Source organism: Lipomyces japonicus (assembly GCF_038497905.1).
Source record: "Lipomyces japonicus strain CBS 7319 unplaced genomic scaffold V1514scaffold_15, whole genome shotgun sequence".
Classification (NCBI taxonomy): Eukaryota; Fungi; Ascomycota; class Lipomycetes; order Lipomycetales; family Lipomycetaceae; genus Lipomyces; species Lipomyces japonicus.
In genome coordinates this window covers 91,389-118,685 of record NW_027117827.1, presented here as the reverse complement: position 1 = coordinate 118,685, position 27,297 = coordinate 91,389, and the positions used below count along the sequence as shown (strand labels likewise).

Here is a 27,297-nt window from a genome sequence, read left to right as displayed (position 1 = left end):
ATCCAAAGGGTCAATTTTTTGAACAAAAACCATTCGACCCATTGCGTAGGCGTGTTTAGTTTGGTCAAGTTTTACGCCTGATAGAATTCTATTTTGGTTTGTTTGTAGTTGCGGTGAACAAGTTTTGCATCATTTTTATCGTCTGCGAACAACAACAACGACAACAACAACAACAATCCAAGACTCGCGAAAAGGGGTTTAAAATATAGCAATTGGTTTGTTTATAATGTCATCTAGAAGGTCAGATAAGGTTCAGTTTGAAAGAAATCAAGCAATTTTAAAAGCATTGTTAAAAGAACATGGCAACAAGTTTTGCTCTGATTGCAAGCGCAATGCGTACCCTCGATGGGCAAGTTGGAACCTGGGCATATTTATTTGCATAAGGTAAAAAGCAAAATAATAAATATAAATATTTTTATTTTTATTTTTATTTTTGCAAAATTTGAAACAAAAGCAATGTGAAATAAATTGAGAATTTGATTGTTAACGATTGGCGGTGCCCGGTATTTAGATGTTCTGGAATTCATCGCAGTATGGGTACACACATTAGCAGGGGTATGAAAAATTCATTATTACTCGTTTTTGGAGAGCTTGATTTGAAAACTAATTTTTTTTTTTTTGTTGCAGTCAAATCTGTCGACCTTGATTCATGGACCGACGAGCAACTGCAAAACATGGTACGATGGGGAAATACCAAGGCAAACAAGTATGGCAAATCATCATGAGTTTTTTTTTTTTATTCTCCCGCTAACCATGAGTTATTTTTTTGCAGATACTGGGAATCTGGTCTCGATCCTGGTCATCAACCTTTGGATAAGTAAGTTTCACGCAAAACAAAAAAAAAAAAAAAATCCGTGTCATTTGTTTATTGTCCTGCCCGTGGATTACATTATTAACATGAAGACGATGATTAGCAAAATGGAGAATTTTATTAGAACAAAGTATGAATTGAAACGTTGGGTCGCGCCAGGTCCGATTCCAGATCCGGATTCATTATCCGACACGGAACGAACCGTATCGTCTTCCAAATCTTCTTCGTCTTCCTCATCATTGCCTACCACCACTTACAACACATCAAGCTCAACAGTTAAAAAATCTTCGGTACTTAAGAAAGCTCCTTTACAGACCAGTGCTCCCAAATCACTGTCATCTGAACAATTTAAATCCAGAGGTCCGGAGCTAGTCGGGTCCATAACTTCCAGACCGGCATCAACGCCGATCACCACGACCGTGCAGTCACATGGCAGTTCCACGATCAGGCTGAAAGCAGATCTGTCGTCGTCATCACCATCATTGTCATCAACGTCGTCATTATCGCCGGCGACGTCGTCATCCAAGCCATCGAATGACTTACTCAGTCTTGGCACGTCATCCGCACCGGTGTCACGAAGCCAGTCCGCTCAAGGCACCAGGTCGAATTCTGGTGTGCTATCAACCTCGACTGCGAACTTGCGCCCTGACCTGAAATCTTCTATATTATCTTTATACGCGGCGCCTCGACCGCAACCACCACGACAACAACAACAACAACAACAGAAGCAGCAGCAGCAGCCTGTTGCTGGGATTGCACAGGCAAATGTCGGATTTACTGCTGGTAATGACCTGGCGAATCCGTTTGGCGACCTGACCATCAATGGCAGTAACACCAGCACGCCTGCACCGGCGCCGGCTAAATTAGTCGACCCGTTTGCATCGTTGGCGAGTTCGAACGCGTGGTCGTCAACACCGTCAACCACGTCGTTATCATCATCGTCATCGTTGTCATTGTCCAGCAAGCCAGTTACGACGGCAGGGTTTGCGTCAGATGACTTGTTAAACAATTTTGAATTCTCAGGACCGACGTTGCAGGTTGAACCATTAGTGTCGTCGTCATCATCATTGGCAGCAGCGACGGCGACGGCGACGGCGACGGCCTCGACCTTGTTGTCGTTTGATTCGGATTTATGGAAATCAACCACTATTACGCCGCCGTCGTTATCCTCCGCCACGAGCAGTACCAACAATCACCGTGCTGGCGCGTCATCATCGGCATCATCGTCATTAGCATTAGCATCTGCATCGGTAGATATCACGCCGTTAGATCAAGATGAATTCGGAGGCTTTGCCGTGGCCACACCGCATGCCGAATTCCTTCCGTCATCATCGTTTTCGTCTGCCTCTGGTACCAGCGCCGGTAATGGATTGTTTGATTGGACTTCTTCAACCGGTGCCGAGTTGGGTGGCAGTTTTGCATCCCCTTTGCCGAGCGCGTCGATCACGCCGCCCGTGTTGGCCACCACGGGTTCGAGTGCAACCAATAGTAATCATAACCTGAATTCGACCGCGGTACCCAAGCCGTCACGGAAGGCAAGCGAAGATGAGATTTATTCGAATGTTTGGGGTTAGAAAAGGAAATAGCCGTACGAGATATAAAAAGTTGGGTAGAGAATTTCTCAATTAAAAAAAAATAAATAAATAAATAAAAACAGAGAAATAAGAGGATCTGAAAACCATATATAATTTTTTATTTAAATGTTTGCATGTATAATACTTTATATATATTTATAGATAACCATGTTAGGTTTTTTGTTATTTTGGTTGTTGCCGTATTGTTGAAATGAACATGCAAATATTGTGTTTATTTTGCAAACGAAACGCAACCGCGTAAACGCGATACAAAAAACATACGCTTCAATCATTTATTGTTCAACCTCACTCACATAGATACATATAGCAACCGTTTTCTTTTTTTTGTTTTTAAAAAAAAAAAAGTTTAACGATGGAACGAAAATGAGTTTAAATTGTTTATTAACCGGATCAGATTATGTTCGTCATGCCATCGCAAAAGCCAAGCAATCAAACTATGAAGATGCCATAATCTTGTTTACCAAGGCATGGTTTCAAACTCACAATCATCATTTTTTTTTTTATTTACATTTTTTTTTTTTTTTTAGGCAATTGATTATCGTGAAACTAATCAGTCGCAATCTAATTATGCCGAATTCATAATCAACCTAATTGATTATCGCGCCATATGTTATGCCAAGATCAATCAATTCGAATCAGCTTTTCAAGATGGCAAGCGTATGATTCGAATCGACAAGAAAAATGGAAAAGTAAAAAAAAAAAAAAATTAATAATCATGCCTATAATGAATGGTGTTGCTAATATCGCAGGGCTATTTACGAGCGGGCAAGATGTTATTACAATTAGGCCAGCACGACAAGGCTGTCAAGGTGTACTCATTAGCATTAAAAAACGTGAATCCTGAGGATAAATTATTTAGCGTAAGCGAAGCAAAATCATTATGGTTTTTAGTCAACTAATTACGAAAACAAAAGGAAAACATCTAACATTTTTTTTTCAAAAGGCCATTCAAGAACTGTACACGACCGCAAGGCTGCGGGCCGATAAGCAAATCACTACCTTGCCAGTATCCCATCAAGATCAGCAATCACGACAGGATCAACATCAGAGGTCAAGAACCACAACGACGACAGTCACGGACCCGTTGCAAATCCTACCGACCGAATTGATCGACCGCGTGTTGGCGCTACTCTCATTCAGACAAATGGCATCATTGCAACTAGTTTGCAGGCACTGGCGCAAGGTCGTCAGGGAATCTCCCAGGTTATGGGCCGAGTTGGACTTTCGGCAATGCAATCGCACCTGTGTTACAAAATCCATGATTCGCACATGCTTGCAACTTGCCGGCGCGAATAACAGGAAGCGAGGCCCGCGGGCGGTATACCTGTCCAACGTGATTGCCAGGGACGTACAGGCATGCGTGGACATGGTTTGCCGCCCCGGTGCTGGCTTGCAAATATTACAGGCCGTGGAACCCGGCATGCGATTGCCGTTGCCGGTAAATCATAATCAGCAGCCAGCCGGATGGTTCATGAATTTGCGCGTGCTAAGTGTTGGCATGACCGACATTGCCCGAATGCTTGCGGTCGTAGCGCGAGCGCGGTTTCCACAATTGCACACGCTAAACGTTGTGCATTCTGGTGCAGCCAAATCGCGACCGGGAACCGTCAGATTGGACGAGCCTGTAGATGATGTTGATGATGATACAGCGGCCAAGCCCGTGCTGGATTGCATGCGAGTGTTGAATATCGACGCCGGCATGGACATGGTCACGATTCCGCAAGCAGACATGACCGCGCTGCTGGCCCGCATGCCTTATCTTACCACGTTATCGCTCAACGGTGTCTGTCATCATGACGGTAGCAACAACGTCGAGGACCAGCAGCAGCAAGGAAGCCGGCTTGATCTGTCAGCCTTGGTCGGTCGGTTGGCCGTGTTTCGGCTAGCCAGGTCGTCGTTAAGGCTAATGCCGATCTTGCCAGACACGATCGAGCAACTTTCGTTACTTGAATCCACGCCCATGCCGCGCATAGTTCGTGAAGCTGACCAGATCATGACGACGACCGTGTCGACGACAACGATGCGGTATTATGAAGACGAAGTTCTTGGAGAATCAGGAATGCCTGTGCGTGAGCAAGAGTATGCCAACGTGCGAGGGTTGGAATTAAAAATGCATGCCCGCCTTAATGCGAGCGATCTTTTTGCCATAATCAGCCGCTGTGATGGCACGCGGCTGACCAGCTTGGTTTTGGATGCCTGTGCCGGATTGGACCTGCGCCGTGGCCGTGGTCACCACGAAACCCAGGAAAACCGGGTGCTGGCATGGCAGCAGGTAATGCCGTGCCTGCGCAAGTTAGTGTTGCGGAACAACTTAACGGTTAATGATGAAGTCGTGAGTGACTTGTGTGCCGGCCTGAGTGAATTAGAATATGTTGATTTGTCCGCCACGGACGTGTCGATTGCCGGCATCCTGCGCATGCTGGCAGGTGAAATTGGTGACCATGACGGTCACGGCGGGACAAGATGGATCCGGATGACGGAATTGACCGATCGTGTGCAAAAAATGGCTGTCGATCGTGTGGGAGGAAGCGGCATTAGAATCAAGACGCTGGTGTTGAATAACTGCGGCAGAGTAAGCATTGAATCGGCAACGTGGTTGCGCGGGTTGGGCATCATAGTGGAGCATGACTTGAGTGACATGTACCTCACGCCGGTGGTCAAGAGGCGCAGGTTGTAAATAGGCATGAAATAGAACTTGTCAATAGCGGATTAATTTGGCATGATCACTGTAACTTGCGCATGATTGGTTAGGAGGATGTGAAAGTGAGGAGCAGGTTGTCAATGCTGATTGTGCTTGCCAGTGCCCATGAGTAATATTACGTTTGTGATGGTAATGCAAAATGTTCATTGAGGGTAGTAATATGTAATTATGCCGTACTACAACGTAATGTCGAATTGATATAATCTTTTGTTTAATTTTTACATTAGAAGAAACATGATTGATTTGTTGAAATAAAATGCAGAGTTGAAGCAAAAACTAAAAAAAACATGTGATGACGTGAGCGTATAAATTACTTAATTTTTTGGGGGTAAATGTTGAACGTGTGAGCCACAAAACAACATTTAAATTGCAAACACAAAAGGTCAGATAACGTACATACAAGCAAACTGATAATTATGGACACGGCATATGACACGATTCAACAGGAAAGTTTGCCTGAACATCGGGAAGCCGGTGAACATGACGGCGGATCAAAGGTCGTACATGATGATGATCATCCAGGGCAGGAACAAGCAGCACCCATAACAGCAACAGCAGCACCACCACAACAACAACGAGACGTCACAAGTGGGTCATTGACGGATGAAATTAATGATGCCGTGCAGTCATTTACAAACACGGCGTGGGCAGCCCGGATCGGGGGGATATGGAACAATGTGCGCAAGCAGGTAATATATTAAAACATTACATTGTGTGGACATATATACATGGCATTACGCATGATGTTGACAAGCATAGGGCGAGCAAGCATTAGATACAACAAAGAAAGACCTGACTGCGGCATCAGCGTTGGCATCGAAGGAGCTTGCCACGATTAGCGAGCAGTTGCGGCATTCGGCGATCGCCAGCCAGGCCAGCACGATCGTGACCAGCGCGCGGTCACGCATCAGCGGCGAGGCGGATGTTGGGTCAAGGGTTGCGGCGAATACTGAAGATCATCAGACCAGGAGCAAGATGTTTGCCGTGTTGAAGGAGAAAGCGCAGGCAAGGATAGAAGAGCTGGAAAAGATTGAGATTGGCAAGTATATCGAACGAGTGGGCAAGGACGTGGGTGACTTTTTGAAGGACGCGGTTACGGTGGAAGCAGAAGCAGGAAGCAGCAGTACGAATGACGTCAATCACGCGACCACGGACACAAGCAGCAGGGACGTCCTGTTTGAGGTGCCGGAAGAGATTAAGCGGCAGATTTACACTACACGACTGGACGCGCAGTTGCACGCGCTGCATACGTCTACGGAGCCGTTCGTCGCGGCGGATGACGAGGACGAACAGGACTCCGGATTGGTGCAGTTTAGGGCCACGTTCAACGTTAAGCAAGCAGGCGAGCAAATCGCGGCCGACCTGGCGCAATACCGCGAACTGGCCGGCGTGCAGGACAAGATTGTGCCGGGCACGCTGACTTACGACGAATTCTGGACGAGGTACTATTTTTTGCGCAAACAGATCAGTCAGGAGGAAGCCCGGCGCAGGCAAGTTTTAAGCGCGACCGGCACGGCAGATGCGGAAGACAAGTTCGACTGGGACGAGGAAGAGGAAGAGGATGATGAGAACGGGCAGCGAGAGCCGGAGCGAGAGCAGCAAGCCGGCACATCGGCCCGGCCGTCGCTGGACAGCAGCTACGATGTTGTGTTGGGCGAGGGCGAGGGCGAGGGCGAGGGCGAGGGCGAGGGCAAGGGCCCGGCCGAGGATGTGAACGAGCAAGATAAGAAGGACGGCAGCGAGGACGACTGGGAGTGAGCGAGGTGTATAACGTAATCGACTGCACACTCAATAACTACTAGTTACACTCCTCATACATACAACAGTCAACTAACTAGTAGTTAGTTGATTACTGTGTAGTTAGTAATCCTGTTAAATTGCATTCATTCCACATCACGGCAAAGTTGCGGGCCCGGGTTTAGTGGCAATTACTCCCGCCGCTGCATGGGCCGGATTCGGACAACCAAAACGGGAGGGCAGTCCCCTAACCCCGGCGGCGTCAAGCCGGCACTACAGTGATTGCCAGGGCAACGCAGCACTGGCAACCCACGACGTCGACCCGAACCTGCGATTGGCACCCAGTCCATGCCCGCAATAAAAATAAAAACAGCAACATGACATGCCGCCACGACGATGCGATATGCCTGCTCTTGATTGACCTTGTCCGGCTTCGAATTGGCCGTGAACGGGCGAAAGCGTGCGTGGGTTTTCGGATTCAGCGGCACAAACGTGCCAGCACGGTCGTAGTTTCCAGCACGGAATTGCCGGCCCACCCGCGCGCGCACTGAGAGCGGGTGCTGGGGCTAGGGCTAATCTGGCAAAGGCAAATTCAAATTCCAATGGCAACAACACAATCTCAAAAAGCGAAAAGCTTTCCTTCTTGCCAAAACACTAATATATAATCACCGTCCCCGTCTGGCTTCCCTTTTTCTCTTTTTTTTTTTTCTCTTGCTCTTTTCTTTTTTTCTTTTGTCTTCACGTTGTCTTCCTTCGTGTCTTTCATTGTTTAATTGTTTTGTTTTTTTTTCTTTTTTTTCTTTTTTTCTTTGTTTAATAGCCCTGGCTTATTGGGGTTTCTCTATTTTAATCTAATTAAGGAACATTTGCAATGGCTGACGCTACTGCTCCTACCCACGAAAAGGCTCCCGTCGCCGATGACGATGGCCCTGATGAGGACATTGATGCCATCATTGCCGAACTCGAATCCGAAGATGCCGGAGAAGATTTTCTTGACGAGGAGGTCGAAGCCGGTGCTTCTGCTCGTCCCATCCCTGAAGAACTTCTTCAGACCGACCCGCGCTACGGTTTGACCACCGACGAGGTTGCTGCCCGTCGCAAGAAGTTTGGTCTCAACCAGATGAAGGAAGAGAAGGAGAACTTGATTCTCAAGTTTTTCCTCTACTTCATTGGTCCTATTCAGTTTGTCATGGAGGTAAATACGCTCAATTGCAATTTTTATTAAAATCTTATTATTATCACTACGACGGTTTACTAATTTGTGCCAGGCCGCTGCCGTCCTTGCTGCTGGTCTCGAAGATTGGGTCGATTTCGGTGTCATTTTGGGTCTTCTCGGTCTTAACGCTGCCGTCGGTTTCGTTCAGGAATTTCAAGCAGGTTCTATTGTCGATGAATTGAAAAAGACTCTTGCCCTCAAGGCCACCGTTCTCCGTAACGGATCCGTTCAAGAAATTGAAGCTCCCGAAGTTGTTCCCGGTGATATTCTTCAAGTTGAGGAGGTAGGTCGCTTTGTTTTGTTTACATTTCTCGGGCACTATCGGGCTGCAAATAAAAACTTTTTTTTCTCCCTATCTCGCCCTAACCCATAGTCTGTGCAATGCGCGAATTAGTGGAAAACTTAAACTGACACTTGTTGTTTAGGGTACCATTATTCCTGCCGATGGCCGTCTCGTTACCGAAGACTGCTTCCTCCAAGTTGATCAGTCCGCCATTACCGGTGAGTCTCTTGCTGTTGACAAGCACAAGGGCGACAACTGTTATGCTTCCTCCTCCGTCAAGCGTGGTGAGGCCTACATGGTCATCACCGCCACTGGTGACAACACTTTCGTCGGCCGTGCTGCTGCCCTTGTCAACAAGGCTTCCGGTGGCACTGGTCATTTTACTGAGGTCTTGAACGGTATCGGTACGATCTTGCTTGTTCTTGTCATTGTTACTCTTCTTGTTGTCTGGGTTGCTGCTTTCTACCGCACTGATCCCATTGTTGACATTCTTCGCTTCACTCTTGGTATCACCGTCATTGGTGTTCCTGTCGGTCTCCCAGCTGTCGTCACCACCACCATGGCTGTCGGTGCTGCTTACCTTGCCGAGAAGCAAGCCATTGTTCAGAAGCTTTCTGCCATTGAATCCCTTGCTGGTGTCGAAATCCTTTGCTCTGACAAAACCGGAACCCTCACCAAGAACAAGTTGTCCTTGTCCGAGCCCTACACTGTTGAAGGTGTTGAATCTGATGATCTTATGTTGACTGCTTGCTTGGCTGCTTCCCGTAAGGTTAAGGGTCTTGATGCTATTGACAAGGCTTTCTTGAAGTCGCTTAAGTACTATCCTCTTGCCAAGTCCACTCTTTCCAAGTACAAGGTTCTCGAGTTCCACCCATTCGATCCTGTTTCCAAGAAGGTTACCGCTGTTGTTGAGTCCCCCGCTGGTGAGCGTATTATCTGCGTCAAGGGTGCTCCTCTTTTCGTGCTCAAGACTGTCGAGGAAGACCACCCTATTCCTGAAGAGGTTCTTAACAACTACAAGAACAAGGTTGCTGAATTCGCCACTCGTGGTTTCCGTTCGCTCGGTGTTGCCCGCAAGCGCGGTGAAGGTCACTGGGAAATTCTCGGAATCATGCCTTGCATGGACCCTCCTCGTCACGATACCGCAAAGACCATTAATGAGGCCAAGCGTCTCGGTTTGTCTATCAAGATGTTGACTGGTGATGCCGTTGGTATCGCTCGTGAGACTTCTCGTCAGCTCGGTCTCGGTACCAACGTTTACAACGCTGAGCGTCTCGGTCTCGGTGGCGGTGGTGACATGCCCGGTTCTGAAGTTTACGATTTCGTTGAGGCTGCTGATGGTTTTGCTGAAGTTTTCCCTCAGCACAAGTACAATGTGGTTGAGATCTTGCAACAGCGTGGATACCTTGTTGCCATGACTGGTGATGGTGTTAACGATGCTCCATCGTTGAAGCGTGCTGACACCGGTATCGCTGTCGAAGGTGCTTCCGATGCTGCCCGATCTGCTGCTGATATTGTTTTCTTGGCTCCTGGTTTGTCTGCCATTATTGATGCTTTAAAGACTTCTCGCCAAATTTTCCACCGCATGTACTCCTACGTTGTTTACCGTATCGCTCTTTCGCTTCACTTGGAAATTTTCCTCGGATTGTGGATTGCCATCCTTAACACCTCGCTTAACATTGAACTGATTGTGTTCATTGCTATTTTCGCTGATATTGCTACTCTTGCTATTGCTTACGATAACGCTCCTTACTCCATGAAGCCCGTCAAGTGGAACTTGCCTAGACTTTGGGGAATGTCTATCGTTCTCGGAGTCATCCTCGCCATTGGTTCTTGGATTACGTTGACCACCATGTTCACTCATGGCAAGCACGGTCGTGGTATCATCCAGAACTTTGGTGTTATTGACGAAGTCTTGTTTTTGCAAATCTCGCTTACCGAGAACTGGCTCATTTTCATCACCCGTGCCAACGGTCCTTTCTGGTCATCTCTTCCATCTTGGCAATTGTCTGGTGCCGTCTTCATTGTCGACATCATTGCCACTATTTTCTGTGTTTTCGGTTGGTTCGTTGGTGGCCAGACTTCCATGGTTGCGGTTGTGCGTGTCTGGATTTTCTCCTTCGGCATCTTCTGTGTTCTTGGTGGTGCTTACTACCTCATGCAAGACTCGGTTGCTTTCGATCGTTTCATGCACGGCCAGTCAATCAAGGAGAAGCCAAAGGGCCGCAACCTTGAGGATTTCCTCGTTGCCATGCAACGTGTGTCCACCCAACACGAGAAGGCTACTTAAATACATAGAAAAATGCAATTCAAATTTTTTTTTATGTTATTTAGTGTAGAATAGATTTGTGGGTGTCTTTTTGTTTTAATTATTTTTTTTTATCCAAAAATTATTTTTTTTTTCTTTTGATTTGTTGTAATGACCGTGGTTGTTTCGATTACAAATTAATAGTTTATAATATATATCCTTTTATTTTTATTATTGATTACATACATGTATGACAGGAACCATTATTTGCTATATTTTTTTGTTATGTCATTCGTTTATATTACATACATGTACTATATGGTTATCAAATAAAGTCACTCTTTTAAATTTTAGATGAATAGTTGTGCTTTTGTGGATTTTTTTTTTTCGTCTTGGTCGGCTATAACAACCAGATTACGGAAATTTGGCCGAGGTCTATAGCATAGTTTTGTCCGAGACTGCGAAATTAATGGCCAAAAAAAAAAAAATTTAAAAAATATGCATGACCGATTAGGAAACGCATCAACAACCAAATCAAGTTCAAAGTTCAGGGGCCGGGTATTGATTGACAATTAAAACTGTTTTACGGGGTTGAAATCGTTTTTTTACGAAATGTCATGATTTTCTTGTATAACCCCGACACTTGCTGTTTCAATTTTTAAAGAAGCCCCCCCACAAAAAAAATGCCGCAAGTTTTGAAACGGGAAATCCGGTTTAGAAAAAAAAATGTTTTGAATGTGTGAACCCCGATCTGGGAAGTATACCGTAATTAATAATTGTTTTAATTTGACTTTTTTTTTTTTTTTAGAGTAGGAATTGTTTAACGGATTGATTATATTTGTTTTAAAAGAGTAACCACTATAATATATACCAAATATTGAAATCAAATTAATGCAGTACCTCAAGGTTTTAATTTTTTTTTTTTTTTTTTTCATATAGATTACACACAATCATGCATCCATAAATTTATAAATTATTTTGAAAAGCAAAAAAATAATAAAATGAAACCACAAGCGAAGAAACTTGTAGTTTATAAATTTAATTACCTATTTTGGAGCATAGGCAAAACATCGCGGCTTTGGGGTTGGGGGTTCGATGAGAAATCCCTCCCCCCACACGCCAAACATGACCAAAAGCTGGTTGGGCACTTTGGAAATCGGAATAAATATCCAAGCAGGAGGACGGATACAGTATATGCTAAAACAAACACAAAAAAAAAAAAAAGTGTAAATTAAAAGTCTTTTTCTTTCGGTTGTAACGTACTATAATAACATGAAACAGTAACATTCCACTTTACTTTTTCACCTCTTTTTTGGTTGAGAGTTTGCAAGCTGAGAAGAAAGCGGGTTTGGTGATATTAAGGTTTAGAACCGTTTGGTGTGTGGATAAAGTTTACGAAAGAGGGTATGAAGGGAAGTTGAATGTTATTTTTTATGTTATATAATCGAAAAGATGATACATTATGTCATTGGAATTATTGGAAGATAAAGCAGCTACCTTACAACAGGTTATGAGCTCTTCTGCTTCCATTGCTCGTTTTGAGGATCACGAAAAATTGATCGCTACTTGATGGTTTGTTAGTCTAGTTTATTTTGGCTGGGCCCGGGGTTAATTACCACAGCTTTTCCGTTTATCTTTGAGCCTCCGATTTAGAAGCGCTGTAACTTGACGAGTCGCAGTCGCCAGATCGTCCGAACGTTCCATCTCATTATCATCCCTCCCTGAAACGAAAGGGACCTCTGCTTCTGATCATTCCTCATCTACTGCGCTGGTTGCTAACGCCCATAACGTTATGAGTCTACGTCTAAACCACGTGTGTTCTTTCGGTGTGGCAAGCCCGGTCATGTTCGCCGAAACTGACGTGTACGTCTCTCTGCGTTAACCCCAAGTCCGAGTCTTTACCTTCGTCTGCTGCTTTTTCTTTTTTTGGCTGGGTTGCTCTTGCTGCTACTTCGTTTCTCGCTACTTGGTTTGCTTCGACATTTTTCTTCGATTCTGGCGCCAATCACCACGTTATCTGTAACTGATCATTCTTTACTTGGTGGGGCTGTGGTGGTTTTGGGTCGCGGCGATGTAACTCTTGATTTTGCTGGTCGTGCAGTTACTCTGTTTGATTGTTGGTACGTTCCTGAGGCGGTGGCTAATTATGATATCGCTCTCTCGGGATTTCTTTGCGTTTATGTTGCGCTTCTCGACATTCCTCATTTGTGTCACACGCGTGCTCGATCGAAGGGTGCCGCTGTTCGCCCAAGGTCGGCTATTCATCATGAAACTTAGCCTCTCATGTTGCTCCATGTCGATGTTTGCGGCCCTTTTCGATACACTGGGGTCGACTCTTGCAAATATTTTTTGAACATTGTGGACGACTATTCGAAAATGGGGTTTGTGTTTTCTCTTTCAGCGAAATATGAGTCGACCGACCAGATCATCGCGTTTGTTGGTCGCGGCAACTACCGAGTTGCCGCCATCCGGACCGATAATGACGGTGAGTTCTGCAACAGTGTTTGTCATGGATTTCTGTGTGAACTACTGGGATTACTCACCAACTTACAGTGCCCCACCATGGCTATCAGAATGGCGTTGCCGAACGTTTTCATCGCACCCTTCAAGAACGTGCTCGTTGTTTACATGTTGGTGGTTCAGTATCAATACAGCTTTGGTCTGAAGCAATCGCGGCTGAATTCACCGTTGGTTTGACGCCTCAAACTAAGGCGTACAGTAATTGGGCGAACCAGTGCCGTACTTTGTATATCTTTCAGGTTCAGTCTTTTCGGATCAATGAAATTGATTAACAATCTTAAATCAGACTCTTTCGAGCCCTGTAGTTCTATCTATTCAACAGGACTTTGTACAACAGCTCGTGTTTGGTTCACATTATCGGATTCCAAGATTTCGAGTATTTCGTCACTAGCCTCGTTGAGGAAAAATATCAACTGTTGGATCGCCGTACGTTATTGAAAAGTCGTCGTTTTCAACTTGGTCGATTTAAATTTTTTCGACCAATTGCCTCGTCAAAATTTTAAAATAAGCCAGTCTCTATAGTGCTTATGATGGAATCGGGTAAGATAGAGACGGGTAGGTAACAGTGCTAATGGTGATTCGGTATAGTTTAAGGACTAATATATAGCTATTCCACAATTCTCTTTTAAGAATCTCTTTCTTCACTTGCCTTAACCGTGTTGCATACTGGATTACAAAGTACGTTTTACAAAATTTGTAAAAACATCAAATCTTGCCATATTGGTTTTCGTTTGGTTTAATTTTGATGTATCAACCACACATAACTAAATAGGTTTATATGTACCAAAAACAAGGAATTTTTTTTAAAAAAAAACCAAAAAAAAAAAACCCCTATATGTACAAATGAATAAATAAAAACACAATCTATTCAAAAAAGGTTGTTTGCCCCCAGGTTTTTTTTTCTTCTTTTTTTGCTCATATCGTATATGGGTTTTTTTTGATGACACCAAAAGTTTCACGTCGTGTAATTACTTGTTTAGTAAATTCCTCCCCACCCCTTTTTTTTTGAATTCCGCTTCACATTATCATGCAGTTCAACCTTTTCTATTCAACGTTTTCGTCGTTGCAGGTTATGATGCAATTTATTCCTGCCTAACGAATTAATCGGTGCAAACGGATCTGATGACATGCCACGACCACCACCGTTGCCGCTATTGCTACGGTTTGAAACCGCGTTTAACATCATGTTGCGCCGCTTGACCCGTTTAATCTTGCGATGCAATTCATACTTGGTTAATTTCTTCGGTGGTGATGATGATGGTACATAACTTTGATTGTGATTGTGATTGTGATGGTCATGAGAATGAGAATGAGAATGTAAATTAGAATGAGCATGCTTGTGTGACGATGATTTCGCAGTAGATTTTGATCTTAAACCGGATTCTTCTTCTTCATCATCTTCATCTTCATCTTTGTCAGCGATATCGTTAGCGTTTTCATAGTTCGCACCATCATTGTCGTTACTGTTTTCTTCCGGCCTGGCAATAGCTTCGCCAATGTCGTCAAATCCGTCAGCAAACAACTTCTTCACCGCCGCCGCTGCCCCAGTTGGCATTGCGGCTGATGTTGCGGCTGATGTTGCGGCTGATGTTGCGGCTGTGTCCACTCCATTCACAGCATGCTCGTCATTGACACCGCTTGCCTTTGCCGTTTTGGCCTTCTTTGTGACTCCAGGCGATGATGATGACGACGCCGATGATGACACGCCAGCATGGTCCGTCGTACGGGCGTAAATCAACATGTACGCCTCCTGCTTCAACGCGGTCTTTTCACTAACCGCATTCACAACCTCATCATTGTAACTGGCCCACGTGCCGGCTGGTTGCTTGGTAAACATGTAATAATGCCCGCTTGACGTTCTGCGACCTTGGTGCACGACCACGGCTATTAATTCATATGTTAACGATTTCTTGTTTTTCTTGGATGTGGTGTTGTTGCTGTTAGTGGTGGTATATGCTGACATGTCGAGATGCTTGGGGTATCGAATAAAATCATGAATCTTGGACGTGCCACCACGGAATGAAAAATCAAATCTTTTTAAATGCAAGGTCAAGTACTCTGGCGGATCACAAATCAACGAACCTTTGATCGCGTCCACGTCAGTCTTGCATCGGTCACATTTGTATGCGTTACCGTTGGCTTTGGAGAGTTCTTCCGGAGCGAAAAAACGATGGATCGCATGTTCGATCGATCCACCACCACTACCGCCGGTGCCATTATTATGATTATTATTATTATTGCGACGACTAATATCAAGTTGCAAATCAAGGGTTGGTTGAAACGTGTTTGAAGCCCAATCACATCGCTTGCAACGAATCTGTTGCCTAAACCTGCCACCAAATATCCGATGAATTACTGAAGTTTCCTTAACCGGTTCAGGTAATTTTTTGGCAGCCACGGAATTATGCAACGCGTCTAAAAATTGTCTCAAAAACTCATGAGCATCTTCTTGACGATGATCAGTGAATTGTAATCCTTTCGCTGGTTTTGTTAGCTTGCAACAATGAATTAATTAAAAAAAAAACAAAAAAAACAAGCCTACATCGTAATTTCTTTAAAATATATCGAGGATAAATTGGTTTCCGTCGTTGCTGCTCACCGCTGTAACAATCTTCTGCCAATTTTTTAAACGTGCACATGACGCACCCGGAATCGTCCGCATTGCCGGCAGCGCATTCTTTCTTGTGCTCGTACAACAGGTATTCCACCATCGCCGGCACGTGCAAAAGGGCTTGCAATGTTGAATTCATATAACATGTCACGCCGTTGTTGATTAATCCCGGTGGCGGATGAAATTTTTGCGTCCATTTGACTGATAACTTGTTGCGAGGGAATAATGGCGACCGAGGCTCTTTATACATGTCCCCAGATTTTTCTTCTTCGTCATCCCCATCTTCGTTGTCGTTTTCGTTTTCGTCGTCGTCGTCGTCGTCGTCGTCTTCATGCTTGCGGTTGGCTTTGGCGTCGTGATTTGCAATTATCGCCGCCGGTCGAAGCTTGCGCTTTTTCGACAACGGCGCATCAGCACCACCGCCGTGCTGTTGGCCAGCAGTCAAGTTAACAAAATTGGCAGGCAATTTTGTAAACATTTCATCTTCGGCATCACGAGCCAAATGAAACTTTAATGGCCGGCTAAGCACGTCCGGAACATTAACAATCGTCCTGGCGCCATTAATATTGTTAGCAATACTTGACGTCGTTAACGTGCGATTTGTGATTGATGATAACGTGATTGCGGTTGATGCCATAATTTCTCTTTGCAGGTATTATATATTATGTATTATTCTTAATATTTTTTTTTCCCACTCAGTCTGACAATGTTTTTTTTTTATTTTGTAATTGCCCAAAACTTGATTTCCCCTCCCAAAAAAATAAATGATTTCTGTTTTTAAATATTCATTTGCATTTGCCGGTATTTAACGTTAGAAAAAAACCAGTAGTAGGAAAAAAAAAAGTTTTCAAAGATTTATCAATCTTCAATTATTTTTTTTTTAGGGGCCCAAAAAAAAAAAAAAATAGTAGAGGGTTACCCTCCTGACGCGTTTTCTTCGCTCGAATTCGTGTTTGTTTTCCCCCCGTTGGAATCGGTATTTTAAAAATATTTATATATTTGAATAATTAAAATAATAAAATCTTACAAAATCTGAATACTAACCAACAATTAACGCCTAGATGCCTAGCAAATTATGAATTAAAGAAAAAAAAAATTGAACGGTCAAGTTTGCCCCGTGCGAATGCAAGCAAGCTTGGCCAATTTCGAAAATGGTGGTCCTGGTTAATTGCCTCACGTGATCTGGCGCGCTCAATTTCAATTTCAATACCGAAAGCCCCGTGTTATTTATACATTACATGATTCATGAATGTATGAAAAACATGCCATCGATTTTGAGATTTTTGTTGACGTGCAAAAAAAATGCGGCATCAAAGATTGGAAATGGTATTGCGGATACGCTTCGTCACACCTGGTATCTGGGCCTGACGTGTTTTGGAGGCCCACCGGTTCACTTCCAAATCGCAAGTATATATTTCATTCTTATTTTTATTTTTTTTTCTTGAGTATATACTAATTTTTTTTTTTTGATGTGTTTAGTTTCAACGATTATTTGTTGACAAATATGCATGGATAGATGAGCAAATGGTGTGCAAATATGATTTTGAATTAGATCAAACAACTCTTAGCAATTGTTAACCGACAAGCATCCCGTTTGGGAGAAAACAAGAAACAAAAAAGTACAAAGAAATTTTTTCATTATGTCAAGCACTTCCTGGTCCTGCCAGTACAAAGATGTTGTATGCGATCAATATCATTCACAACGGCTTAATCGCCGGCGTGGTTTCATTTTTTGTTTGGTGGTAGGAATATACACATTGTTCATAGTCAATATGTCATTGAATGTTTATTAATTTTTTTTTGTTTGGTTTACAGTTTACCTGGCGCAATAGCCGCGTTTGGACTCGGAGTTGGAGTTTCCAAAATCAATGACACGCTTCCAGCGCCAGCATACGCATTATTATCAGGACTCAATGCCGCCACGGTGGGCATTATCGCACTTGCCGCGGTTCAGTTATCGCAAAAGGCAATCACGGACAAGCTAACACGGATCCTCGTGTTTGCGGCCGCATGTGCCGGCATGCTTTACAATGCGCTTTGGTATTTTCCGGTTTTGATGATCATGGCCGGCGCGTGCACCATCTTTTGGGATTATCGACGACAGTTGCACTATGCAACAGTTAAATTAATTATAAGGCTTCAAAAAATCATTGCTTGTGGCTGCTCGCCTGGGGATGCGAATGAGGAAGCGCAGGTAAATTTGGATGAGATTGAGTTACAGGATTTGGCAAATGGTGAATCCTGCATGCCTGCCACCGTGTCACACAGGCTCGCATCGGTGAAGCCGCCGTCTGCTGGTGGTAGCGTGACTGCGTTACCTGTGATCGGTCATGCTGACTCTGACGTGGTGATTGATGGCACGATCGAGAATGACACGACCCGGTTCGTGCCGCCAGATTTGGAACTTCAGGTTTTGTCTTGGAAGGTTGGCATTACGATCATTTGCATTTTTTTCATTTCGTTTATCGTCATCATGGTGATTCGAGCCACCGTGCCATCGGTTCCGCTTGCGTTTAGCATTTTTGCCAATTTTTACCTTGCCGGCACGATCATTTTCGGTGGCGGGCCGGTCGTGGTTCCGTTATTGAGAGAATACGTTGTCACGGAAGGTTGGGTCAGCTCGCGAGATTTTTTGCTTGGCTTGGCCATCTGCCAGGCATTTCCCGGTCCTAATTTTAATTTTGCAGTTTATTTAGGCATCTTGGCAGGTCATAATAATTATAATCTCATCACCGGCGCGGTTTTGGGTTTTTTTGCAATTTTCACGCCCGGAATTGTTCTTCATACCGGCACTATGGGTGTTTGGAAATCATTGCGCCGGCACCGATGGTTTGTTTGCGCGCTCAGGGGCATTAATGCTTCCGCGGTGGGGTTAATCTTCACTGCCGTGTACAGGTTATGGCAGCAAGGATTTTTAAGTAAAACGTTTACGTCAGGTTCTTCATTAGGTTTAGATCCCTGGTGGGTCGTCATCTCCGCCACCGCGTTTGTTGGTGGCCGATGGTTTAACCTGGCAGCACCGGTGGCCATTGTTTTAGGTGGCACCATGGGCATGGTTTGGTACGGCGTGAATTCTTAAATAAACGTTACGTGAGATTGTTTGACGCGTTTGACAAGTCAGACCGCAATTACCAAAAAACAAAAAAAAAGATGAAAACCACAATAGGTTAAGAAGAACTCGCTAAATTTTATATAGTCATGCCAAATTTTGTTCATGATGTAACCTACGGATTGGATCAATTCCAATTATTACATCTTGTTATCCTTTTGAAAATGATGGAGAAAAGATAAAACATCAAGTTTTAATTTTTAAATTCAGTATTACAACAATCATTTCAAAACATAATACAAAAAAAAAAAATATTATATTGCGTTTTACCACCATCCCCAAAAATAAAACAACAAACAAAAAGAAAACGACACAATGATTTCAAACCCAAGTGTTATTTGCCACTCCAAAATAACCAACATTGGGTAATGGCTTCAATGTGGCCTTGTTGATGCCATCCACGCCTGACGTTGCCACCGTGTTGCCCCACCAAACCAGAGTTTTTGGTCGGTATTGTAATGCCAAAAAGATCAAGATGCCAGAAAACGCAATGCCGGCAGTCAGACCGCAAGAGATAATGTAATTATACTTGGACCACCATGCCAGGTACCGCGTGCGAATGTACCACATGAACGCGACCGACGCGTAAAATCCGGGCGTGTAATACGACAGGTTGTAACCTGTGCCATATCTCATAAATCCTCCCAAAACAAGCGCCGGATGGAAAAATCGAAGTTGCTTGGCAAATCGTTGACGGACAAAATAAATCGGCACCGCGGCAACTCCACCGATAAGGAATGCCCATTTAATCATGGGGTAAAGCAGATCAAACGTGCGATGAGGCCCGACCGCGCCAAACAATAACGTGCCCGAGTAGATTGAATGTGACCAGGCGCAATAAAATCTTGAACCTTGATCCAAGCTGCAAAAATCGGGCAAGCCATGAGCAAGTTCGAGCGCGCCCGAGGTGACAAAGATTGAAATAATCGTGGCAATCAACTGCGCACGAAACACGGCACGCGGGGGTAATTTGGCATAATGAGCCAATTTTTGATCACTTATAAACGTTTCGGCTTGATCTTCAACCGCATATCCATACGCACGAAGAATCAGGCATGCCACGCCGCTACCTGGCACCATGTAGCCAGCAAGGATGGTGCCCAAGTTGTTTAGCGAAAGAAAATAACCCGTGTTGGAATACAATACAATGCAAGGCACCAGCATTGCGATGCCAACCAAGATGGCCACGATTGCTGCCCACACGGGAGTGCCGGTCGGGTACACGTGCACAATAACACATCCGACCACGACCGAGATCACCAACAAAATCAAAAACCACCAATCCGGCACTTCTTCGTAATTTCTCATCAAGATCGATAGCGGATCACGATAACGTGCGTAAGCGGATGACTTGCGATCTCGTAATCCTTTCCAAAGTCCCTTAATGGCTTCTTGAAAGATCTTCCATTCGTTAAGGAAAACATAAACAAACGCAAACGTGTACGCCGTGAATGAAACACAAAGATAAAGATAGTATCCGGCCGAGATGTAAGGCGGCGAATAAGCCTGATACTTGATAGGGTCAAGACGATCTTGCGCGTTGAGAATGCGACTCAAGTTGTAAGTCTTGCCGTACCGGTCATACACGGTCGACACGTTCGGTGGCATGTAAGCAGCGTACTTGTAATTAGTAAAATACGTGATAATCAAGGTAAACGCAGCCAGCAACGTGCCAGCGTATTGATTGGCAACAGTGAAAAAAGGGACGACCAACGGATTATTTTGATTAATAACCGCCCAATCAAAAGTCGTGATTGGATTGAATCCAAACCCAATTCGTGAACCAGTAACGAATGCCAAGTTTTTGTTTTTCGGAGCAATCCATGTGATCCAGTTGAAATTAGATAACGCGGTAAATAAATAATTTGGAATGAAAAAATAAAAAAACGAAACGATAAGGATAATGTTGAAAAGCCTGTAACGAGAAATTTTCCAGCCGTTGATGATTTTCTTTTTTTCCACCGTCAGCAACGTGCGATTGAGTTGCAACGTGGGTAAGAGCGTTGGCCAAACTGCCTTGCTAGGGTACACGGCCCATCGTCGGAGTACTCCGGACATGCCGAATCCAAATAACTGAGTAACAAGATTGATCAACAGATTAAAGTCGTACTTGGCCCAATCCTGACCGTAAAAAATTTTCTCTCTCAATACTGGCGCGTACTGACCCCACACTGAATTTTGTGAACCAACGTTGGTAATGATGGTGGTAAACATTTGCTCCTTGAAAGTCCACGGTCCAGGGTTAGTATTGAATGAATATTTGCCGATGCGAATGGTCTTTGATGGAATAAACTTGGCTGCCGCCTGGCCGCATGGCAACAGCAAAATCTGAACCACTTGAGACGTCAACGTGAAATGAGGTTGGCGGAAATAAATTAACTGATTAATAAAGCCAGCGACGGCGACCCAGAAAATGCCAATGACATAGGCTCGAAAAGTTTCGACCGGGATCGAGGGATCATTCGTGGGTGCGCAAACCGAACGAACTTCAGGATACGGGGAATGATACTTCATAAGTGCGGCTTCAAGTCTGAGATCCAAATCGTACAAAACCGGGCCTTGACCGTATGCTTCTTCACCTTTTAATAACAACCTGATTCGCTGAAGTGTTGTACCAGGGAAGTTAATATCGGTGCGATGATAATCAATCGCATATTCAAGAACCTCGATTGCTTCTTCCGTAGTTATCGACCGTACTTTATCAACAAAGAAATCAGCGTTGCCCTCAGCCAAGATATCATCCATGTCACCAGCAGCACGAATGCGGTCAAGCACGACTTCAAGTTCATGTTCATAAATCTGTTGTGACTTGACTTGTGATTCAGGTTTCTTTTCATAATCGATACTGGATGAAGAATTGACATCGTGTTCACTTCCGGAGTAAGCATCCTGAGTTGGAATGACCTCCCTGGGTTCTTCCTTCTCAGCAATAACCATCTGAAACTCAAAAAAAAAAAAAAAGGTTAGTTGAGTCATGACCAAAATAAAAAAAGGTGCAATGTAAAAACAATATTCATACCTTGAATGATTGGTTGTAAACGTGACCTGAGATAACGTCGGGATCAACCACAAGATTGGTATAGAAAAGCAATCAAAGGGAATTGTGATGGCATAAACCAAAATTCATGATGGGCATTGATGGCGGTATTTATATGCCTTGAAACAACTTTAACGAAAAACAACCACGACCAAAAAAATTAGTACCTTTTGGAAAAAAAAAAATACCAAGACCGGCGGGTATAAATTAGTCGGATGAGAAATACAGACCAAGAACGGGCAGAAAAGGAATTCAAAAAAAAAAAAAAAAAAAAGTCTATTAGGTTGGGTACAATGAAATGATGATGGTTCATTGACGATGGTGAGTGAAAAAGTCTAAAAAAAAACAAAAATGGTGGTTCGTGCTATCTTGTCGTGTCCGGTTACAAGTCCTTGATTGCATGTGCTCCATCAGGCACCTTCCCCGGCCGAAAATCACGTCAGATCGTAATCAGAGTGCGATGTTGAGCAGAAAAAAAGACTGTACAATAACCCCCTGAACCGACAACATACAAAAATACCAGAGGTGAAATGTCAAACTGACAATGACTCCATCGTATCTTCTGACTCGTAATTCGGCATTTGCTGATATCTCTTTTCCCTCCCCAACCCACTCTGAGATGACCCTGTAACAAAAAATAAAAAAAAAATGAAACAAAAAAACATCTTCTTTAATTGGCCCTTCTCCGTCTTTCCGTTAAATCAAGATTTTTTACCCTTCGCTTGCATCCCACGTATTGTCTTGGCTGTCCGCTGAACGTGCCCTTATTCGTCACGGATAAACGCGCTTGGCTGAGAGATGCCGAGAAACTTATTTGTACTAACAACAAATCCCTAATTTTTTTTTTTATTTTTTTTTAAAAATAAAAACTCTTGGTACTTACTTGCCTCATCCATGGCAAGGATTGCGCATGTAGTTCGCTACACCAAGTTTTCAGCCAAAAGTTTTTATTTTTATTTTTTTTTTGGTATACGATTGATTCAAGATTCAAGTTCGGGAATCATCAAGTTGGAATGCAAAATGCACTTTAAAGAAAATCATGAGTCTGTGAGTCTGTGGGATTTGCACCGCACGACCTTGGTCCTTGCTTGGATATTTGATCCATGGTATACATCCCGTTGTCCGGTACGGTACAAAGGTTTTTATGCCTTGTATTGTTGTTCTTGTTAGTTGTTGTTTGGGGAACCCACACAGTTGTTTGCCATGGGGCTTGTAGCTTTTTGCGGGTTGTTCCAGCAAGCCACAAAATAATTAGAATAAGGTTTAGAGGTAAGCATGAGGTTCGTATGGAATAAACTTTCCTCCCAACAAATTCTTAATCTTTCTCCATAATCCCATCCCACTCATTACTGAAAAATAAAAATACAAAAAAAACACGGTCAGTAAAGTAAATACAATAAAGATACTTTTTTTTTTCTTTTTTATCTGATGGACCCACGGTTAGTTAATACTGCATTGTTACTGTTTATTCACTCAACTACCCAAGGGCCAAGCCCAAAAAATTATTTCCTTGAACCCGGCTACGGCGATTTTACTTGGCCCTCTCCTACAAGCAAGTAAACAGATTTACCCTACCAGCAACCATTATACCGTATCGTGCCATACCTTGGCTAAAAGTTGTGCGGTTTAGATTTTTATTGAGCATGTAACATGCTTGTGGTGCTCATGTCAACAGATCATTGTGTCATAAACATCTGCTAGAATGTACGCAGTACCATATATATAACAAGTATAGCTTGATCCTCCTATAAGCATATTGTTTTACAGTTTGTGTTTGCATGGCAAGCCGGTTCACAACGTATGGCGCAATTAAAATCATTATCCAGACGCGGTGGCTGCGCCAAGTCACGCCTCTTACTCATACTATAGCATATATATGCAATACGTTAACATTTTAATTTCAATTCATTCAATTCAAAAAAAATAACATATAGTTCATTAATAGCATCCATTAATATATATATTGCTTTTCTAACCCTAACCATATAGCCAATATACCGCCTCTTTAACAATCATGTACAGTGAAAAAAAAAAAAAAAATAGCGGGAAAAGAACAAGGAGAGGAGGCGAGAGGAAAAAGAAAACCCAATTAAAAGAAAAAGCCCAATTGAAAAATAAAAAAAAAAAAATAATAATCATGAGATGAGAATTAATTAATAAAATATCATGTTATAATCAATCAAGCCGCATCAGCACCGGCAACAGGAGCAGCAACACGAGTGGCCTGGAAATTTGCACGAACAATGTTTTGATTATGAGAATCAAGTTGCAAAGTTGCGTCTTTGCTTTCTCGCTGAGCCATCTTCCAGATCTCGACTTCAGAACCACCACGAATGACACCGACACGCATGGTAGCAAGAAGGTTATGGGCAGCGTTGGAATGGTCGTACACACCACCGTTGAAAATGGCGGTGGCATCCTTGCCAATACCTGAAGAAATCAAGGCCTTGCCACCTGGGTGCTGGTCAATAAAGTTGGTAACGTCATGAATCACGCCAGCAATCACAACAAGGGCGCGAGTCTTAGACTGGTCCTTGAATTGATCAAAATCAATAACCGGGAGTTGTTCAAGAGGAACACCCCAATTAAGTCTGGATCTCCATTTGTCAAGCTTCTTTTGGCGTTGCTGAACAAGACCTTGTTCAATCGCATTTTGAGAAAACGTTTTGAGATCGTACGCAAAACCAAATTTTTCAAGAGTCCAAATCAGCCACTTGGTGGGGTCATACTGGTACCACTTAAGAGCGTTACGATAATCTGACGGAAACTCGTGATGGAAATTATGATAGCCTTCACCGAACGTGACCAAGGCAGTAAGAACATGATCCCTGGGCGAGCGGCGATCGTCAAAAGGTTGCTCGCCAATCCAGTGAGCCAGCGAGTTGACGCAGAACGTGGCATGATGCACCACAGTCAAGCGAACAATGCCGGCCCAGATCAAGCCTCCTTTCCAATCACCCCAGCCGAGGCCGGCGATGGCCATGGGAAACAAGTAACCCATGAGGGCAACAACCCAAATGTAATATTTATGTTGCAGACGAACAACTGGATCGGCATCAAGATCGGAAAGATCGACCCTGCCCTTGTTTTTGGGGTTCTGAAGAATGCACATCCAGCCAATGTGCGAGTACAAAAGACCCTTGCGAACCGAGTAGGGATCACGGACCGTGTCGGTATAACGGTGGTGGACCCGATGGCCAGCCGACCACCAACGAATCGAGCCCTCGACCGCGCCACCACCAAACAGAGAAAGCACGATGCGAAGGGGCAGGTTGGCCGAGTACGCCCGGTGAGACCACAGGCGATGATATCCGGCAGTGATGCTGATGCCGGTAAGGGCGTAGTAGGTAAACGCAAGAATGGCGGTGCGCAGACCAAGGGGAGTGAACACGGCCCAGGAGCAACCGAGAACAGGAATGATGATGATCAGAGTGATGTTTAGCCAGTTGAGATGCTTGTACCAGTTGGTGATCGTGTATGGCTTTTCGGAAATGTGCACGTACGGCGGCTTCGCAGGAGCATCAGCTTTGTCGGGCGACGCTGATCTGGCAGAACGATCACGAGCAGAGCTCTGCGACGGCTGAGCAGAAGATGTGGACGACGCTGCCATGGTGAAGAGCAATACGGAAGAAGAGGGTTGAAGAAAAAAAAGGGCAGGACGTGGCAGCATTAAGTAGTTGGTTGAGTTAGTGCCGGTGCCGGGTGTGGCGCAGGTTTGTTGGGGGCGGCTGTGACGCGCAAAGGACCCCAACACCGGGTAACCTCTGGTAGCAGGGTAAACTACGGCAGAGGATTGTTACAGGATGGATGTAGATGCAAGGGTATGGGATATATGTAAAGCATATATACATAGTAGCTTGTATTCCGGTAACTCAGGTGGACTTATTCGGACTCGTAACTCAGTGTAGCAATATTACTTATTACAACGACTATTCTGAAGGATCTTCATCACGACCCTTACCCACGGTTCTTCACAGCGGCCAACACCCAACAACAAGCGGCGGTGGCTGGGCGGTGGCTGGGGACAAGTGACTAAGCGAGCAGTCACGTGCCCGTGAGTCACGCCACGCACAATTCATTACGACACATGAATAAACAAACAATAAATAAATAAAAAAAACACCAGATCCAACAACAAAACTGAAACGTGCACAACCAGTAAATGAATATTTGTAAATCCCATCATTAAATGCGTGTCAATAAACCCGGCCAAATCGCCGCGGCGACAAATTAGATTCCCCTAAGCCTTGCTCAACCGCCGCCACGGCATCGTGAAGACGGCCACCCGAGGCCTCGTCGTGCATGCCAATCTTGTCTCGCCATCCACCGTATTCCAACACGATGCCGCCTGCTCGTTTAAGTGCCTCGCGGATTACTAGGCACCAAGCTCGTGACAGCTCTTCGAATGCGGCATGCTTCAGGTAATTGTTCGATCCTGACTGCCACGTCGGCAGTCGTTCCACTAATCCGGTCACGCCATCGAGAAATTGGAGCGAGTTGCCAATCTGTTGCTCCCTTGGTGGCAGAAAATGAGGCGTGTAATCACTGACGGCGTCTAAAAACTCAGTAATATGTGGCCGCACCCGCAAAAACGCATAATCGCCGGTAGGATCACCCTTGTAAGGGAATGCGTCATTAATCTGCAACACCAACTTGTTTAGAATTTCTAATGATGAGTTCACTGTCGGTGCAGAGATCATCGAATTGATCTCGTCCGCTAAAAACTGATGCTTATCAACAAGCGTGCATAATAAATTTTTCAGACTCCGGGCATCCAACGGCTCCAATTGTCGCGATAACGGTAACGGCCTGCCAATTATTTCTTTTCTTGCCCTCTTTGCATGTTCCAAAGTTCGGGCAGGCACTACTGGTGACGTATCCGGTGCCACCGCCATCTCATCATCTGAATCGTCATCACCGTGGCGTCGCTTGTGTCCTGGCGGTTGAATGTCAGCATGGTAATTTTAAACAGATACTAAAAAAACTTACCTTGACGAACAGATGCTGAAATATGGGGGGACGAAGGTTGTGATGAATCTCTTCCTGGCGAGCTAAAGGGGAAGCCTAGTAATGGTCCACTCGGCGGAAGAACTGCACTCATGGCAGCAAGTTAACTTGCGAAACAAAAAAAAAAAAAAAAAAAACAGTCTAAATCTAAAACTATTTAAATATAACTAGATAAATGAAGAAAATTAAAAAATTAAACCTCGTGCAGCTTTCTTTTTTTTTTTTTTCCCGGCAGTTGAAACGTTTTGGTGGCACTTTTTCTTTTTTTTTACATATTTGCATCAAATAATTCGCAAACGACCAGGGTACGGGCGTTTTCTGATTTTCTATGCAAGCTTTTCCCTTTTACGTAACTGATTACTATTGGAGCCACGTGCGGCAACGATTGTGCAGCACATCTATTGATCGCAACAACTTGCAGC

The 27,297-nt window shown here is 44.2% G+C and overlaps 9 protein-coding genes across 9 annotated transcripts; 5 read left to right on the top strand and 4 right to left on the bottom strand.

Moving 5' to 3' along the window:
* Positions 1-226: 226 nt before the first annotated feature.
* V1514DRAFT_279519 (uncharacterized protein) lies at positions 227-2,385 on the top strand (the record flags this gene model as incomplete). The annotated part of the gene is made up of 6 exons (XM_066925014.1): positions 227-384; positions 512-555; positions 628-706; positions 773-817; positions 915-1,928; positions 2,247-2,385. 6 exons carry the CDS (start codon positions 227-229, stop codon positions 2,383-2,385), a joined length of 1,479 nt encoding a protein of 492 aa, XP_066783842.1.
* A 271-nt stretch (positions 2,386-2,656) lies between these two features.
* V1514DRAFT_329520 (uncharacterized protein) lies at positions 2,657-5,290 on the top strand. The gene is made up of 3 exons (XM_066927357.1): positions 2,657-3,095; positions 3,156-3,266; positions 3,350-5,290. The coding sequence occupies exons 1-3, from the start codon at positions 3,066-3,068 to the stop codon at positions 5,081-5,083; spliced, it is 1,875 nt and encodes a 624-aa protein (XP_066783841.1). The 5' UTR covers positions 2,657-3,065; the 3' UTR covers positions 5,084-5,290.
* Positions 5,291-5,523: 233 nt separating this feature from the next.
* On the top strand, positions 5,524-6,865 carry V1514DRAFT_319533 (uncharacterized protein; the record flags this gene model as incomplete). Its single annotated transcript, XM_066925947.1, has 2 exons — positions 5,524-5,796; positions 5,867-6,865. 2 exons carry the CDS (start codon positions 5,524-5,526, stop codon positions 6,863-6,865), a joined length of 1,272 nt encoding a protein of 423 aa, XP_066783840.1.
* A 690-nt stretch (positions 6,866-7,555) lies between these two features.
* Positions 7,556-10,944, top strand: V1514DRAFT_367290 (uncharacterized protein). The gene is made up of 3 exons (XM_066929862.1): positions 7,556-8,039; positions 8,113-8,343; positions 8,486-10,944. Exons 1-3 carry the CDS (start codon positions 7,716-7,718, stop codon positions 10,631-10,633), a joined length of 2,703 nt encoding a protein of 900 aa, XP_066783839.1. The 5' UTR covers positions 7,556-7,715; the 3' UTR covers positions 10,634-10,944.
* A 3,215-nt stretch (positions 10,945-14,159) lies between these two features.
* V1514DRAFT_356251 (uncharacterized protein) lies at positions 14,160-16,607 on the bottom strand (the record flags this gene model as incomplete). The annotated part of the gene is made up of 2 exons (XM_066929643.1): positions 15,654-16,607; positions 14,160-15,592 (listed from the first exon to the last, which is right to left on the bottom strand). The coding sequence occupies exons 1-2, from the start codon at positions 16,357-16,359 to the stop codon at positions 14,160-14,162; spliced, it is 2,139 nt and encodes a 712-aa protein (XP_066783838.1). The 5' UTR covers positions 16,360-16,607.
* A 1-nt stretch (position 16,608) lies between these two features.
* V1514DRAFT_41150 (chromate transporter-domain-containing protein) lies at positions 16,609-18,977 on the top strand. Its single transcript, XM_066930009.1, has 4 exons — positions 16,609-17,125; positions 17,202-17,249; positions 17,343-17,464; positions 17,538-18,977. The coding sequence occupies exons 1-4, from the start codon at positions 16,961-16,963 to the stop codon at positions 18,799-18,801; spliced, it is 1,599 nt and encodes a 532-aa protein (XP_066783837.1). The 5' UTR covers positions 16,609-16,960; the 3' UTR covers positions 18,802-18,977.
* Positions 18,978-19,010: 33 nt separating this feature from the next.
* V1514DRAFT_329499 (OPT oligopeptide transporter protein-domain-containing protein) lies at positions 19,011-20,719 on the bottom strand. Its single transcript, XM_066927356.1, has one exon. The coding sequence runs from the start codon at positions 20,437-20,439 to the stop codon at positions 19,153-19,155; it is 1,287 nt and encodes a 428-aa protein (XP_066783836.1). The 5' UTR covers positions 20,440-20,719; the 3' UTR covers positions 19,011-19,152.
* Positions 20,720-23,743: 3,024 nt separating this feature from the next.
* On the bottom strand, positions 23,744-25,499 carry V1514DRAFT_329497 (uncharacterized protein). The gene has a single exon (XM_066927355.1). The coding sequence runs from the start codon at positions 25,476-25,478 to the stop codon at positions 24,048-24,050; it is 1,431 nt and encodes a 476-aa protein (XP_066783835.1). The 5' UTR covers positions 25,479-25,499; the 3' UTR covers positions 23,744-24,047.
* A 214-nt stretch (positions 25,500-25,713) lies between these two features.
* Positions 25,714-27,152, bottom strand: V1514DRAFT_41138 (Cut8 six-helix bundle-domain-containing protein). Its single transcript, XM_066930008.1, has 2 exons — positions 26,858-27,152; positions 25,714-26,804 (listed from the first exon to the last, which is right to left on the bottom strand). The coding sequence occupies exons 1-2, from the start codon at positions 26,967-26,969 to the stop codon at positions 26,065-26,067; spliced, it is 852 nt and encodes a 283-aa protein (XP_066783834.1). The 5' UTR covers positions 26,970-27,152; the 3' UTR covers positions 25,714-26,064.
* Positions 27,153-27,297: the final 145 nt, after the last annotated feature.